At 49.1% G+C, this 16,643-nt stretch overlaps 1 protein-coding gene across 1 annotated transcript in view; it reads right to left on the bottom strand.

Annotated features, from left to right (window-relative positions):
- The window catches only part of Nova2 (NOVA alternative splicing regulator 2), a 40,643-nt gene that overhangs the window by 12,029 nt on the left and 11,971 nt on the right, over nt 1-16,643 (bottom strand). The window contains exons 2-3 of the mRNA XM_057761992.1: nt 12,999-13,142; nt 5,129-5,295 (exon numbers count right to left, since the gene is read on the bottom strand). Of these exons, the coding sequence (XP_057617975.1) occupies nt 5,129-5,295; nt 12,999-13,142 (311 nt within the window). The remainder of the gene's footprint in view (nt 1-5,128; nt 5,296-12,998; nt 13,143-16,643) is intronic.

The following is a 16,643-nucleotide window of genomic DNA, read 5'->3' as shown; positions in this document are numbered from 1 at the left end:
GTTAGTATGTAAATTGTGTTTTGATGTTTAGGTTTTTTTTTCTTTCTTTCTTTCTCTTTCTTTCTTCCTTCCTTCCTTCCTTCCTTCCTTCCTTCCTTCCCTTTCCTTTCCTCTTTCTTTCTTTCTTTCTTTCTTTCTTTCTTTCTTTCTTTCTTTCTTTCTTTCTTTCCTTTCTTTCTTTTTCCTTCCTTCCTCCTTCCTTCCTTCCTTCCTTCCTTCCTTCCTTCCTTCCTTCCTTCCTTCCTTCCTTTCCCTTTGGTCTACTTGACAGATGCTAAGAGTTATCTGGAAAGAGGGAACTTCAGTTGAAAAAAATGCCTCTGGCAGACTGGCCTGAAGGCAAGCCTGTGAAACAGTCTTTTGATTAATGATTGATGTGGGAAGGTCCAGCCCACTGTGGGTGGTGCCACCCCTGGGCAGGTTAAGCAAGCCATGGGGAGCAAGCCAGTAAACTGCGTTCCTCCATGGTTTCTGCTTTAATTTCTCCTGTCAAATTCATGCCTTGGCTTCCTCTGATGGTGGACTGAAACTTGTATGCCAAATAAACCCTTCCTTTCCCAAACTGTTTTTGGCCAATTTTTTTTTTTATCACAGCAATAGAATCCTGAGTAAAACACAATGAAACTGCTAAGTCATTTAAAATTATATTTTGACCTTTTATAAGGTTTTTTTTGTTTACTGTGCATCACAGCGCAAGGGCAGTGGTCAGAGGGACTATTTGCAGAAGTCTCATGGCCATCCCGGGTATCCAACTCAGGTGGTCAGACTGGGCAGCAAGAGCCTTTACTGGCTGAGCCATCTTGCCAAACCCAAACTGGCCAAATCTAACACATGTTATAAACAGCTGCCATGTATCTGCACGTCAAAAGACTAGAAGGAAAGATTTGAACATTTTTACTGTAAAGAAAAGAAAGGCAGGCATAGTATCCCATATCTGTAATCCTAGCACTCGGGGAGCTGAGGCAGGAGGATAACTGAGAGTTCCAGGCCAGCCTGGGTTACATAGCAAGCTACAGGCTAGTCCAAGATACAGAGTGAGACTCTACCTCAAGACAAAAACAGACACAAGAAGAAAGAACAGCAGCAAAACTCACACAAGACAAGCCCCCATGAAGCTGGCAGCCGCCTTCAGGACAGGCTCTGGATTAGAGCACCACAGAATTTGACATCCGTAGGGGCAGACTCACAGAGTTCCGAAATACATACTTGAAGAGGCAAAGCTGGGCCAGTGAGATGGTTCCCTGGGAAATGGCGCTTACTGCCAAGGCTGACAAACCTGAGTTAGAACTCCAAAACCCACATGGGGGACGGAGAGAGGGAGCAGGAGAGGGGAAGGGGGACAGAGGGAAAAAGGAGGGAGGGAGATAGAGGGAGGGAGGGAGATAGAGGGAGGGAGGGAGGGAGGGAGAGAACAAGAACTGATACCCTCAAATTGTCTCTTGACCTCCACATGTGGCCACAGCATGAACATTCGCACACACAATAAATGTGAAAAGAATTTAAAAAGGCAGGTACCAAAAGAAAGGGGGGAAAAAAGAAAGAAAAAGGTGCCAAATCTCAGAATAACAATGTATGCTCAGAAAAAGACTTTTTTAAAAAAAAGTTTTCTGGGGCTGGAGAGATGGCTCACAGGTTAAGAGCACTGGCTGCTCTTCCAGAGGTCCTGAGTTCAATTCCCAGCAACCACATGACATCTCATCATGACACCTGGTGCTCTCTTCTGGCCTGCAGGCGTACATGCAGGCAGAACATTGTATACAAAATAAAATCTTTAAAAAATAAAAAATAATAAAAAATAAAAAAAAGTTTTCTGAGTCAGGGGTCTTGCTACTTGAGATCCTCCTGCCTCAGCATCCCAGGTGCTGAGATTACAGGTGGTACTCGACATGTCTAGAATCTTGGAGTCATAGAGCACATGCTGTCCTGGAGGTGGACTGAGAGGCCAGGAGAACTCTTGTTATTTGCCTCTGGGATTTACAAGCTTATGGAAAATTCCAAACAGAACCACCAAAGACAGACATCCCGGCAGTGGCAGCCAACACTTGCCAGGCATTTTCTGAAAAGTTTTGTATGGCAGCTTAGCCTGGTGGCTTATGCCTGCAAGCCAGCACTTTCAAAGCTAAGACAGAAAGATCCACCCTGAGTTTGAGGCCACCTCGAGCAACATAGGGATTCCAGGCCAGCCTGGGCTACAGAGTGAGACCTTGTGTCAAAATAAAGTAATAAAAACATAAAATTAATAAACTAAGAATGGGATCAACCTTTGGCAGCAGCTTCCTGAGAATCACAGCCTCTTTTGAGATGTCTGCAAGATGTGGAAATGGTTTGTGCTCCCCAGGAGAAGAACTGGGGGAGACTGATCATGGGCATTCTTGTCCCTGGTAAGAGGGTTTGCCCTTCAGAGGGACACAGCCCTCAATGCTTTTTAGTCCTTTCCTGAATCTTGAAAACATTTGTATGTGCAGCCCTGGGTGGATGTAGCTGCTGTGTCATAACAGAAGAGAAACGGAGGCCTGCAGAAACAGAGGCAAATATACCTAATGCAGCAAGTCCGAAGTAGCAAAGAGATGGATGGAAGTCCTGATTAAAACACATCCTGAAACAGGTCAGTGAGGAGGCTCACTGGGTTAAAGTGCTTGCTTTGCCTGGCCTGACTACTTGAGTGTTATCCCTGGAACCCACGTGGTGGAAAGAGAAACTAACTTCCACAAGATGCCCTCTGACCTACACACACACACGCACACACACGCATGCACGCACACACGTGCACGCTGTATGGGAGGAACTGCTGTAACAGGATTGGGGCTGTAGATCAGTTGGTAGATTTCATTCTTGGCACGCACAAAGTTCTGGACTGAATTTCTAGCACTATTTAGACAGTATATGGGGGTGCACATCTGTAAGCCCAGCACTCAGGAGGTGGGTGATGGTCGCATTGGCTACCCAGTGAATCTGAGGCCAACCTTAATTTCCAAAAATTGCTCTTAAAAAAAAAAGGGGGGGGGGCTGGAGAGATGGCTCAGAGGTTAAGAGCATTGCCTGCTCTTCCAAAGGTCCTGAGTTCAATTCCCAGCAACCACATGGTGGCTCACAACCATCTGTAATGAGGTCTGGTGCCCTCTTCTGGCCTTCAGGCATACACGCAGACAGAATATTGTATACATAATAAATAAATAAATATTTAAAAAAAAAAGGTTTTGACTCAGTGAAAACATCAAGGATGGAGCCTGAATCTCCAGCACCTCCTAAAAGGCAGACCGAGGGAGACACCGACATAACTTCGGCAGCCCCCCACGCATATGCACATGTGTGTGTACACCTGTACACATGCAAACTAATCCATATACACATGCACATCACACAGTGTGCTAAAAAGCAAAAGGGAAAACAGCCACTTATGGTGTCTTTGGCCTCTAATACTAGCACACAGAAGCCTGAGGCAGGTGGATCATTGTGAGTTCAAGGCTAGTGTTGGCTACAGTATGGGTCTTGTCTCAAAACAAAAGCCAGAGCATCTACCATTTTGTTCTTGAAGGGGAGAGTAGAGTCTTGCTATGTAGCCCAAGATATCCTGAATCTTTCTCCATCCCCCTGCCTCCACCACCCCAATGCCAGATTACAATGTACCACCATGCCCAGTGCATTTTGTTAGAACTCTCTACGCACTAGGCATCCACACTAAATGTTTTTCACACACCAATGTGTTAACCACCATTCACAAATCTATACCATGATAAATCTCATTTTACAAATGTGGAAAACCAGGCAAGGAGCAGTCACAATCTTTTCATCTGCTCAGGGTCACAAAACTAGTACGGAAGAACTGAGGATACATCTTAAATGTGACTCCACAGCCTGGGTCTCCAGCCACGCACTCTTTCATTAAAGCCTCGGGATGACAAGATAAAGGATGGATCCTGGTTCTGAAATCTTCTGACTGTCCTGTGTGGGTGTAAGGCCTAAATTTTACTGATCCCATTTCCCACGCAACATCCACAAACACTCGATGAATCCCCACTCCCTTGTGACCACCACTAAAGTGGAGGAAAGGGGCCATGTCCTGTCTCTCTAAGCTGTGTAGAATTCACCCTCTGTTGGGTGTGAAAGCATTTTGGAGAGACCTGGCGGGGCGCTAGGAGTCCGGCGTCTTCAGCACCAAGGACAGCAGCCGTACGCACTAAGCCTCAAGCCGGCAACATTTTTTTTTTTGGTGGGCAGAGGTCACTAGGAACGTGTTCGTACAGGGCTCTCTGCCCACTATGTCCCCCAGGATTTGAGAGAATTCAGGTTTATGTCTCTTCAATACCGGAGCTGAAGAATCCCAGCATCTTAAAACAAAGCCTTTGCTTTCTAGATGGATTTGAAGGCGTTGGACACTTCTCCTTTGTGTCAAGAGCTCGTGTATACGGGGATGAAGGGAAAACTCGGAGCGCTAGTATCTATTCCTGCGTTCCTCCTCTCATCCCCTCCTCCGACTGGGTCGGGGTCTCAAAAAACAAAAACAAACGAAAAACCCAAGACCGTAAATCAGGAGTTCTAGCCTAAAAGCCCACTGGGTCCCAGGCGCCATATCGTCATGGCAACTGGAGAGACTCAGGAAACCATTGGTCCGCTCTCTGCCACACCCCTTACACCACTGCTTCCTGGTAACTAAGGCAACCAAGAGGCTGCTTTCTCTTCTCCATCCTTTCTAGACGAGTGGGTAGGACGGGGACCGGCTCCTCTCTTTCGCTAAGCAAAGCACTACATCCTCATACTGGGTATTAGGGAGGAGGAAGATAAAGAGGCTGTTTCTAAAATTCTGGAAGGGTTGGGCTGTCACCGAAGTCACTTCCGGTGAACACAGGAAGTAGGAGGCAGGTTGCTTTGAGAGACAAGGGTGGGAAGGAAAGGAGCTGGAGTGTTTCCGGAAGGATGGATGAATGGGAGTGCCAGCCTTGATCTTCAATCCCTCTGAATCCAGCCCACTCCTAAGAGTGGAGAGCCCTTTCTAGACGATTAAAGCTGACTTCCGAATACTAACCACTAGCAGGCAGGCGTTTGACAGACGTTATCAGATCTTTTACAGAACCCACTGTGCAGGCACCTCACCAGCGTTACAGAAACCCACTGTCATTTCCCAGCTGACCTGCTTGGCTCTGTCGGGGTTCATCGTCGTTTGGGGTTGAAGAATGTTGACCACCTCGGGCTTGGTCATCGCTTGAGGGATTTCTCGGACCTTCTCTGCGATAAAGCTGTGAACGGCATTCAAGGCCTCTGCCGTGCCCTGTACTAGGCATACCCGTTCTGTAGTTCCTGTTTAGCAAGGGACAGAGGGGGACACACACATCAGACAGCAATGGAGACATTCCTGACAGACTGGCCCCATTTCATGGAAAGGGAAAGCCAAAGATTGGGGAGTGAGTCTGGGTCAGTTGATGTGGGTGACTGGTCCATCCATGGTGGGTAGCTAGCTGAGAGAATGAATGGAATCCCTGTTTTATAATCTGTACTTACCTCCCTCCCCTAAAACAACCCTGGGGGGATGGAAGAATGATGCTTAAGTGCCCACAGCAGCCCTGGGCACGGGAGGTAGGGCTCAGCTGCCTCTTCCCAGTTCTTGTGGGCTCCCCCTGGTTGCTGTGGCAACCATTCACTCGCCACTCAACCCCCCCACCCTTCCAGAAGTGGAGAGCTTAGGCCCGAAACGGTTGCCACAGTAACTGGAACCCCCTTATCGGTCTGCCTGGCCGGGTCCTCAGCCCACCCCCAGGGGGATGAGGGATGAGGCTCAGTTGCCATGGCAACCGCTGAAAGCCTACAGCGCCTGGCCTCTGGGCTTTTGGAGAGGATGGGGAGAAGGTGGGGGGATGGGAAAGGCAGAAGAGAGGCCAGAGTGCAGCCTAGACCCACCAGATGGAGGTGTGGGGGGTGGGGAAGGGCAGGGGTGTGGCTAGGGGGAAGAGCAGGCGAGGTCAAAGGCAGCTCTTAGAGAATGAGAGACTAGGAATAGAGGGTCGGGTAGCCAGTTTCCTGTTCTGGAGATCCTCCAGGTACTGGCTGCAGGTCTGACCTGGCATTCTCTGTATGTGCATATTGGAAAAGGGGATGAGAGAAGCTGGGTGATGCTGCAATGTATGCATGGGGGAGAAAGACTTTGGGTGACATTGCGATCTGTGTGTGTACCAGTGAGGCTGCTTGTGGGGAGCTATGTGAGCATCTGTATACTTGGGCAGGGTTGGAAAGATGACCGTATTGGGTGTGTATCTAAGCAAAAGACCAGAAGAGATTGCAATAGAAACAAACCGTGCCCGGATTACTCTTAGGAATGATGAGGGAGGGGGACTTTATCGGGGAGGGGGAGGGAAATGGGAGGTGGTGGCGGGGAGAAGGCAGAAATCTTTAATAAATAAATAAAAAAGAAACAAACTGTGTACTGAGGGTATAGTTTAACAGTAGAGCACCTGCCTAGAATTCCCCAGTGAAGGGATGGGGGTGTGACTCAGTGGTAGAGCCCCTGGCTACAGTCCCTAATAGGGTTGTGGTTGTAACTCGGTCAGGTACTTACCTAGTATGCACAAGGTCCTGGATTAAATCCCCAGCGCGCGCGCACACACACACACACACACACACACACCCCAAAACAGGTGATATAACACGACTGGAGTAACAAGGTTTGGAGCTGGAAGACTTTGGCATGCAAGCTACAGAGGCTGTGCAGTGATGAGCCCTGTCCATTGGCAGTGTGCATCTGCAACTGTGGAAGCAAGACAAAACGGCGGCGTACACGCCTCTAGGTGTTCCCAAGCTGTCTGGGTGATGAGCATGTGGTGCAAAAATATCTGTACACACACACACACACACACACACACACACCCATCACCATCCTTTTATTGGCTGTGTGGATATGAGGACACAGGCAGACTTAAGTGACTGTATGAGGCTGTCTGGATGGCAGGTGTACTGGTGTGCCCATCTCCAAGTGTGTGCATCACAGACAAAGAACCCTCGGCCATGCCTGATCCGTGTGAGAATATGAGTGTGTTGCTGTACCTGGGCCTCATTAATGTGGTGTGTGAACGTCTCTGTCCCCAGGAGGGACTCGGTTTGTACAGTCAGCTTCCTGGGTCTGTAAAAGGTTTTTGAATGTGTGCCAGGCTCTGTGCCTATGTGTCTGGGACACTTAGTGCTGAGTGTCATCGTCTCTGGAGCACTTCAGTGCAGTGTGCTCATTGTCCAGGCTTGACCTGTTCCTTGCTACCTCTCCGCCTGGCTCTTCAAATCCGCCATGTGTCTGGGGTGTCTCTGTCTGCTGGCCAATCGTGATGCCGAAAACCCATACCCTTGCCCTTGTCAACACAGTCCTTGCTTTTATGTCCCCCTCCACCCAAGAACAATAGCTTGGTGTGGGCCAAGGGTGAGTCAGCTGTAGGCTGCCTCTGTCTGGGTGTAAATAGGAAAGGGTGTGGGTTGGGCTGGGAATGAGGGTTGTGGGGGGAAGGGAAACCCCAGGGACAGTGTGGGAGAAGTGGCCAGGGTCACCATCTCTGTATGGCTTCCTTCCAACTCAGGAAGTCTGCATGCATCTACCTCCATGTAGTTCTTACACTGGGGTTCACAGGAGTTTGTAAGGGGGACCCTGCTACGTCCTGAAAAAAGTGTCCTATAATAACAGCTGGTGGTTACATAACACTCAGCGCCAGGCCCTGTTCTGAGGACATGCTGCTTGTTCACCTGACATACGAGCCAGGCCATGTCTCGGTTGCCTTGATGTCCTGCTAAGGACACTGAGAGGTCTCTGGTCTTGTCCCAGATCACCCAGGCGGTACAGAATCATCAGAGCTGGTGTGTGTGTGTGTGTGTGTGTGTGTGTGTGTGTGTGTTCATGGTTCAGGGGACAACCTCTGATGTTGGCTGGCCTTCACCTTTCACTGTATTTGAGACGGGGTGTCTTGCAACCCCCACGTATGTAGTACGCAGACTAACTCTCCCACAAGCATTTGGAGATTCTCCTGTCTCTGCACTGGGAGGACAGACATACCCTCCTGCACTCTACTTTCCGTGGGTCCTGGGATTTGAACTCAGGTACCCATATTTGAATGGCCAGTGCTTTGCCAGCTCAGCTGTTTCCCCAGGTCCATCATCGGGTATTTTGAACACAGTTGTCTGGCTTCAGAGTTCAGAGTCTTTTTCCCTTCAGTTTTGAGGCAATGTCTTTCTTTGTAGTCCAGATTGGCCATGAACCTGCCATCCTCCTGCCTCAGTTTACCAAGTACTGAAGTGACACACATATGCCAGTGTTAAATTTGGGATTCTTTGAGTTGTCTTTCAGTTCCAATTTCCCATGTGCTAGAATTACAGATATACACCACCATGCCTGGTGTGTGCGTGTGTGTCTACGTGTGTGTGCACACATGTGAGAATGAGCAATGGGAGGGCATACACAACAAAAGCTTTGCTTCTATTTTTTATTTGTTTGAAAACACTTAGTGTTTGGTTTAGATCCGTGTGTGTGTGTGTGTGTTCTAGAAGAGAGTGCCATATCCTCTGGAACTGGAGTGTTTGTGAGTCACCTGATGTGGGTGTTGGGAATTGAACTCAGGTCCTCTGAAAGAACAGCAAGCACTCTTAACTGCTGAGCCATCTCTCTAGCCCTGGAGATTTGCTTTTAATAATTTATTTATTTTTATTATTTATTTATTATGAATACAGTGTTCTGTCTGCATATATGCCTGCAGGCTATAAGTAGGCACCAGATCTCATTATGGATGCATGTGGTTGCTGGGAATTGAACTCATGACCTTTGGAAGAGCAGTAAGTGCTCTTAACCTCTGAGTCGTCTCTCCAGCACCCCCCCTTTATTTTACGTGTACGAGTGCTGGCCTTCATGTGTGTTTGTTCCTGCAGTGCTCATGGAGGCCAGAAGAGGGCGTCATATGCCAGAGAATGGGAATTACAGATGGTTGTGACCCACCATGTGGGGTGCTGGGAACTAAACCTGGTTCCTCTGGAAAAACAGCCAATGCTCTTAATCAGTCAGCCACCTCTACAGCTTTGAAGCTTTGCTTTTAATGTTAAGGAAGAATAAGAATGACGTCATTTAGTAAACATTTCAGCTTTTACACTTTGGGGCTGGGAATGTTGTTCAGTGTTACAGGACCTGCCTAGCTACCCTGAGGCCCTAGGTTTAATTCTTAGAACTGTAAAAAAATGCTATAAGAAAAAGACTTTAACATTGTACATTTACGCTGGGCGGTGGTGGCGCACGCCTTTAATCCCAGCACTCGAGAGGCAGAGGCAGGTGGATCTCTGTGAGTTCGAGGCCAGCCTGGTCTACAGAGCCAGTTTCCGGATAGTGAGGGCTACACAGAGAAACCCTGTCTCAAAAAACAAACAAACAAAAAACACACTTTGGTGCAGCTATGTTATAAATCAATAATAATTATGAGGATCGCCATATTTGTGTTTGTGCTTTGCTCCTGGGAATGGAATCCAGAGATTTTTACGGACACCCCAACTCTGAAGGGGTTTTAGCTTAATGAGAGAAGTGGTGTGGTCAGGAGTCTTTGAGGCCTTGGGTCAGTATTTATTGCCTTCCCGTTCTTCACTTCATCATGAAAGACCCAAAAGGACTGAACTTGAAATTCTGGGCTCCATTACCAAGATGAGGCACCTTTTGTGTGTTCTGACCCCTTCTCTTTGGGGTTAAAGGCTGGGTAGATTTTAGGTTTAGCTTTGTGATGCAGACAAGTGTGTGTGTGTGTGTGTGTGTGTGTGTGAGAGAGAGAGAGAGAGAGAGAGAGAGAGAGAGAGAGAGAGAGAGAGAGAGAACCTTAGTCCCACACTGGCTTTTGTTTTTTGTTATTGGGGATTGAACCCCTGCAGGACCTTGTATATTCTTGTCAAGTGCCTCTTCCACTGAGCCACACACCCTCAACCCCTCACTGGGGATTCTAGGCAGGGGCTCTACCACTGAGCCATACCCCAGCCCCTCACTGGGGGATTTGAGACAGGCTCTTTGACTTTAAGCCATACCCTAGTCCTCTTTTTTAAAACTTTGACACAGGATCTTGCTAAGTTACCAGTGCAGGCCTTAAACCTGTGATCCTCCTATTCCAGCCTTCTGAGTAGCTGGAAGCGCTGGTCCATGCCACCATGCCTAACCTAATTTCACACTGCCACGCTGTTCTCTCCTGTTTCCTACATGTCGGCCTCATCTTACAGCACACATCTCTCAGCATTTGTCGTGTGGCCCTCCCTTCTGCACTCATCCCTAGCTCACCTGAAGTTGCTATTGCAGACTACTACTCTGAGCAACCCCATCTGGCCTCCCTGGTCTGGGTCAAACACTTCATCTCATTGCCAAGCTCTCTCTGCCCTTCCTAGTCTGGCCCTGGCCACTCTGGGTCATCATCAACTAGGATTCTGTCTCCCTGGCTCGAGATCCAAAAGAACAAGAATTCCCTTATTGTTGTGTCCACACGTCTGTCCATCCTGGTCATAGAGGAGGAGAGTGTGTGTTGAATGACTGAATGAAAGGATGTCAGCCAGGAGGTCTCGGGAATGCACCCCGGACGCACGCAGAAATAACAGTTCTGGGTTCCCAGAGACAGAAGCAGGGTGGGGTTGAAAGGCGCTGAAAGTCCTGGATTGCTCAGGTCAGGAGTTGGTGGTCTGTCTATGAGATGGGACAGACGTGGCTCACATGGGCTTGGTCATGAACAAAGTATGTGGTATCAAGGACTGTCCTATCTTTTGGGGTGTCTCAGCAGTCTGGCCCTGGGCTGAAGGACTGAGTTGGGAGGAGGGAATGTTACCATCTCATAGCACAGAATGTGATGCAGAGGCAAGGAGTCAAATGTCCTCAGCCAGACGTCCCAGGCAGAGAGGTCTCACCCACATGGTGTGGGCTAGAAGGGAAAAGAGGAAAAAACTGGGCCAGGATGATGGAGGAAAGGAGGTGGGGCACCTGGGTCACTAGATTTTTCTCTAAACTCTTGGTCAAAGCAGCTTAGTGAGATGGGAGGCAGGGAGGGAAGGGAGGAAGGCAGGGAAAAGGGGAAGATAGAGGAGATGAGGGAAAGAAAGAGAAGAGAGCGAGACTGAGGGAGGGAAAGAGAGCAAGTACTGATGAAAGGTAGGGGTGGGGGAGAGCTAGCATGGGGGAAAAGAGAAGGAGAGGGAGAAGGGGAAATGGAAGGATGGGAGAAGAGGGGTGGATAGAGAGAAAGGGAGGAGGGGAGAGGATAAAAGTGAGGAGAGAGGGAGGGAAGAAGGCGAAGGGGGAGGAGAGGTAGAGAACTAGGGAGAGGGAGGGTTGGGAAGAGAGAGGGAGAAAGAAAGGGAGGGAAGAAGAGAGACAGAGGAAGAAAGGGGAAGCAGAGAGAGGGGAGAGAGAGAGAGAGAGAGAGAGAGAGAGAGAGAGAGAGAGAGAGAGAGAGAGATCCAGATCCTGTGCTACATCTCTGGCGTCTGACCTAAAAAGATGCAAGAGGATTACGGATGAACTAGAACGGGCGGGCAGTGTGTTAGAGCAACTCTATGGCCTTCCCGGGATTCCTAGAGGCCAAAGCTCAGGCTCTGCCCTTGGGAGGAAGCAATCGAGGGTGAGAGACCTTGAAGGGTCTTAGAGAGGGCAGAGGGTTCTTCAAACACGTGTGGTTGTGGGTTGGGGATGTCGCTCAGTGGTAGAGTCAGTGTCTAGCGTACAGGAAGCCTTGGGTTTGATCCCCAGCACTGCACATGTTTCACACAATGGCAGCAGAGCCTGCAATTCTAGCACGTGGGGTGTGAAAGCAGGAGGACCAGGAGTTCAAGGTCATTCTTGGTTAAGTGGTGTGCGTGAGTGAGGTCTCAGAGCTTCCTAAGACAAACAAAACAAAACAAAACAAAACAAAAACAATGTGGATGAGAGAGACCAAGATGAAGTTTAAGGAGAGGTGGGAATGGGCTGGGCTGAAGTCAGTTAAGAGAAGAAGAGCCATGGGAAGCTGAGGCTCTGTAGGATAGACACCCAAAGGGAGGCAGAGACAAGCAAACAGAGGCAGAAGCCAGGAGCATGGGCCTCACTGAGGGGGCTGTTAAGTGGGCTCAAATAAAGTTCTGAAGCAGGGTGGATGGTGAGATACTTGGAAGGGAAACAGAGGGACATGGGGGGACAGAAAGAGATGGCAGACAGAAGGACAGACAGATGGACCAGAGAAGACAGGAGACGGGGATACCCAGACAGATCCCTAGAGACAAGAGCAGAGAGAGGGGCAGAACGAAGCAGAGAGAGGCAGAAGGGCATAAAAGATGGGACGGGCAGAAACAGCTGTCTGAGAAGCATCAGGCAGGGCACAGTGGTGGGTGTGTCTGTGATCCCAGCACTGGGCCGTAGGGGAAGGACTGGAGGTTACAGGCCAGAATGGGCTACAGGGTGAGACAGTCTCTTTTCAAAATGCCCCAAGAAAACAAACCAGGCACGACGGGGCACACATCTGTAATCCTAGCACTCGGGAGGTGGAGGCTGGATGATGAATTCAAGGTTATTCTTGGCCACATAAGGAAGTTCCAGCACAATATCAATGGGGAAAAAAAGAAGAAAAGAAAAAAATAAAAAAGTGCCCCCTCTTCAAAACAACTCAGAGGAGAGACTAAATTGGATGCAAGTGAGGGTAACAAGTCCAAATGGACAGAGGGGTATGAGTGATTCAGATGGCTGCCCCGCCCAGTTCCTCCCCATCCTGGCTGCTCCAACTGACCGGAGGCGGCAGGTGTGTGGGAAGGGACACAACTGCCTGGCATAATGCAAATGAGGTCATGAATATGCAGCAGCTCATTGTCTGGCCCTGCCCCCACCCCCATCTGCTCAGGCCAGGCCCCTTGGTTTGCAGGCAGCTCAGACTTTTTATGGGGAGGAAAGACAGGCCCCCTCCGTTACTCCAACTATCTCTAACACAACCTTCTTCACACCCAGGGCTCAGGAAAGTGGAGAGGACAGAGGTCTAGCTCAGGTAACTGGTGTGTCTGGGGCTTACCTGGGTAGAAGTCTTTGGACTTAGATAGCTTGATGGTGGCTCCTGTCTCCTTCTGCAGCTGCACGATAGTCTGGCCACCTTTGCCAATGATGGAGCCGGCTGCGTAGCTGGGGATGAGCACCTTCAGGAAGTACTCGCCTTCCTCTGCATACAGGGTGGGAGGAAGGAAGAAAGGGAGGGAGGGAGGGAAGGGTCCCATTTTAGAAAGGCACCTCCAGGAAGACCCCAGCATGGGCCCCACAAAGAAAATCACAACAACCATGAAAACAGCCATTAGAAAGACAGCACAGAACCGTCTTCACTCGTTCACTCATTCAATCTTTTCTTTTCTTCTTTGCAACCAAGTTTTTCTGTGCAGCCCTGGCAGGTCTGGAACACACTCTGCAGACCAGACTGGTCTCAAGATCACAGAGATCCGCTTGCATCTGTCTCCCCAGTGCTGAGATTAAAGGTCACCATACCTGACCCACATTCAATTTATTTTTTTGAGACAGACTCTCACATAGGCCAGGCTAGTCTCAAATTATGTAGTTGAGGATGGCCTTGAATTCCCCAAGTCTATGTCTCCCAAGTACTGTGATCACAAAAGTGCAGCATGACACCTAGTTCAGACGGTGCTGGGGATGGAACTCACGGCCTCACGCCTGCCAGGCAAGCACTCTGTCAACTAAGGCGCGTCCCCAGGACTCATTCATTCATTCAACAATGGCTGAGCACCTGCTTGTGTACATACTTGGCACAAGTGTGTGGAAACAGCCATGAAGGAAACAGCAAAACCTCCCCGCATTTTGTGTGCAAATAAGGCCATGAGAATTTGAGTAATCTAAGCTAGAGCTCAGACAATCATGTTCTTCCAGAGAGCAGAGACTCTATGGTTCGTGCAGGATGGGAGGAAGTAGTGTGAGCAAAAAGAAGCAGGGAAAGGGGTGGGGAGGATAGAGGAGTGCAAGATCAGAGAGGAAGGCCAGGAAAGGCCTTCCCCCAAATGCATATTCTTAACATCATCACACACTTACTGTTTTAGGGTACTGGGTATTGAATTGAGGGTCTCTTGCAAGTACTTTATTACTAAACCTGACTCCCAGCCCCTCACTGGGAGATTCTAGTCAGGGGCTCTACCACTGAGGTGTGCCCCAGTCCCCTTTAAAAATTTTGGGACAGAGTCTCACCAAGTTGCCTAAGGCTGGTTTTGAACTCACTCTGTAACCTATGCAACCACTCGACTTGGGGATTAACTCTCCTGCCTCAGCTTTCTGGGAACTGAGATGACAGCCCTCTGGCCATCAGACCCAGTCTGAGTAGGCATACTTCCTCTTCATTCCTCTGCAGCACCTGCCAAATAATTCCACTGAAAGTACTTCACAAACATCAATTACTTTGATTCTCACACTGGCCCTGTAAAGAAACCCATTCTACAGATAAAGAAATGAGGTTAATAAGGAATCATTCTGGAGTCACTGAGCTGGGTAGGGTACAGAGCTGGAATGTGAACTCGGCCTGGCTCTGGAGTCCATGTCCTGGGCTATTATCACTGAGGTACAATAGAGGAGGTGAGTCACATGGCAAAAGGGAAGAACCTGAGAGGATGGTGTGTGAGTCCTTAGGAAAATCAAGGAGGTGATGGGTCAGGTGGGAGGGAAGAGGGTGCTGGTGCAGTGGGAAGCTGGCTCTTACTCCAAGCAGGATCAAGGGGGTGTGAACTAATTTGGGATCTGAGAACATTTCTCTGGGGCCAGCAAGATGGCTCAGTGGCAAAAGGAGCTTGCTGCCAAGTCTGATGACTTCAGTTCAATTCCCAGGACACACACTGTGGAAGGAGAGACCTGACTCCTACAAGATGTTCTCTGGTGCGTGTGCATGCACGTGCATACACACAGAGGTAAACAAATAAGCAAAAACATGATTTTGAGACAATGTCTCTCTATTACATAGCCCTAGCTGTCCTGGAAACCACTGTGTAGATCAGGCTCATAGACATCCAACTGTACTGCTCTCCTAAATTCTGGGATTAAGGCATGTGCCACCATGCCTGCCTTTGGGCTACGGATTCAGCAGAGTGCTTTGCCTAGCATTCCTGAAGCCTTAGGCTTAACCCCCAGTACCACAGAAATCAAGTGTGGTGGTGCACACCTATGATCCCAGCACCCGGGAGGCAGAGGCACGTAAGGGTTCTCCGCGGCTACACAGTGTGTTTGAGGTCAGCCTGTGCTATATAAGACCCCATCTCAAAAACAAGACAAAACAAGAATGTTCCTGTGATACTGGTGACAGGAGCAGATTGCAAGGGCAGGGGTGAAGGAGGCAGTGTTACCAGAGGTGAGGGACACTGGGCTGACTTAGGGAGCAACGACGGAGGAAATGGATAGGAGCTGGACTGAGGAGTCTTACTTTGTACCTGGTTGGGGGAATGCATACATGTCTGCAGGTGTGTCTGCACATATGCAGTGACAGGAGGCTAGCACAGGATGCTGTCGTTTTTTGAGAGAGGCCTCATTGGTTTGAAACTCGTTGTGTGGGCTAAGCTTACCTTATACAGACCAGAGAACAACTGTGGGTGTCAGTTCTCTCCTCTCACTGTGGGGAACCCTGAACTGAACTAAGGTCATCAGGCTTAACAGCAAGCATCTTTACCTGCTAGGCCATTTCCCCCTCTGTGTAGCCCTGGCTATCTCAATCTCGCTTTGTAGACCAGCCAGGTCTTGAACTCAGAGATCCATCTGTCTCTGCCTCCCAAGTGCTGGGATTAACTGGCTTCTGCTAAATCATCTTGCTGACCTCTGGGCATTCATTCTTAGAGACCAATGTCCTTGGTAATGCAGTCACGCATAAAATACCTAGTTACCACATCCTTAAGGCAAATCTCTAACCTAACTCTCAACTTCTAAACTGTCAGCGCAGGCACTACAGCCTTTGCAGTGGGAGGCCTTTGGTGACACACCCTGCTATTCAACTTTGCTTCCCATCACCCATGGGCACCAGAGTCACTGTTCTTTTACTTCTTCAAATATTACCTGCTCCTTCCCACCCCAAGGCCTTTGTGGGTGTCCTCTGCCTGGCACTTCCTCTCTATCTTGTCATTTGGGGGCTTCACTGCAAAACTGTTTATTCTCACAACCTTTCCTGGAACCCTGAGAATGGAGAGTCCCACCCCCACACACACACACCTTGCTTCATATACCCAGAACCGTCTGTCACACAGGGCCAACATGAACCACATCAACGGAGCGCACCTCTGGGTCCCTTGCACTGTGTAACAGCACACAGCAGGCTGGGGATGAAAGTGGGAAAAGAAAGGAAGCCACTCTGCTTCTCAGGCTTAAGAGCCTTACTTGTTCCCCAGGGATTTCAACTTTCTTTTAAGTATAGGATGTCTAATTTTACCATCAAACACGAAACTTCAACTGGTAGTATCACCAAAGCTGCTGCCTCCCAGAGCAGATAAAAGAACTGTTATTTGTAGTTGGGAGGTGTGGCTCAGTGGTAGAGCCCCTGCCTAGAATCCCCCAGTGAGGGGCTGGGGCATGGCTCAGTGGCTCATGGTTCAGAGACTTGCCTAGAGTACATCAGTGTGGAGCATCTGCCTACCACGTTCCAGGTCCTGAGTTCCACCCCTAGTGTTGCACAAACTATAGAAAGCTGACCTGG

This window comes from Chionomys nivalis, chromosome 2 (assembly GCF_950005125.1).
Source record: "Chionomys nivalis chromosome 2, mChiNiv1.1, whole genome shotgun sequence".
Taxonomy (NCBI): domain Eukaryota; kingdom Metazoa; phylum Chordata; class Mammalia; order Rodentia; family Cricetidae; genus Chionomys; species Chionomys nivalis.
This window is presented reverse-complemented; position numbering and strand designations above follow the sequence as displayed.